Here is a 262-nt window from a genome sequence, read left to right as displayed (position 1 = left end):
CCCGGCCACGCCAGGCCCCCACCCGCACACCCCGGCGCTTGCAGCACCCACCGTGCTCGTAGGGGGAGAAGGTGCCAGCGTCGATGTTGATGTAGGGGTCGATCTTGATGGAGGTGACATGCAGCCCGCAGGACTTGAGGATGGTGCCGATGCTGCTGGCGATGATCCCCTTGCCGATGCCCGAGATCACGCCGCCCGTCACCAGGATGTACTTCATCTGCCTCGCTGCCCGACACCGACAGCACCGACAGCGCCTCAGCGC

General features: G+C 66.4%; 1 protein-coding gene across 1 annotated transcript in view; it reads right to left on the bottom strand.

Annotated features, from left to right (window-relative positions):
• CTPS1 (CTP synthase 1) overlaps nucleotides 1-217 on the bottom strand; it is a gene marked incomplete at its 3' end in the record, with an annotated part of 13695 nt that extends 13478 nt beyond the window's left edge. Inside the window, exon 1 of the mRNA XM_010021483.1 lies at nucleotides 52-217. Within this exon, the coding sequence (XP_010019785.1) occupies nucleotides 52-217 (166 nt within the window). The remainder of the gene's footprint in view (nucleotides 1-51) is intronic.
• Between the last annotated feature and the right edge of the window lie 45 nt (nucleotides 218-262).

Source organism: Nestor notabilis, unplaced genomic scaffold (genome assembly GCF_000696875.1).
Source record: "Nestor notabilis isolate BGI_N333 unplaced genomic scaffold, ASM69687v1 scaffold19769, whole genome shotgun sequence".
Classification (NCBI taxonomy): domain Eukaryota; kingdom Metazoa; phylum Chordata; class Aves; order Psittaciformes; family Psittacidae; genus Nestor; species Nestor notabilis.
The sequence above is the reverse complement of the archived record's forward strand: the minus strand, read 5'-3'. Positions and strand labels throughout refer to the sequence as shown.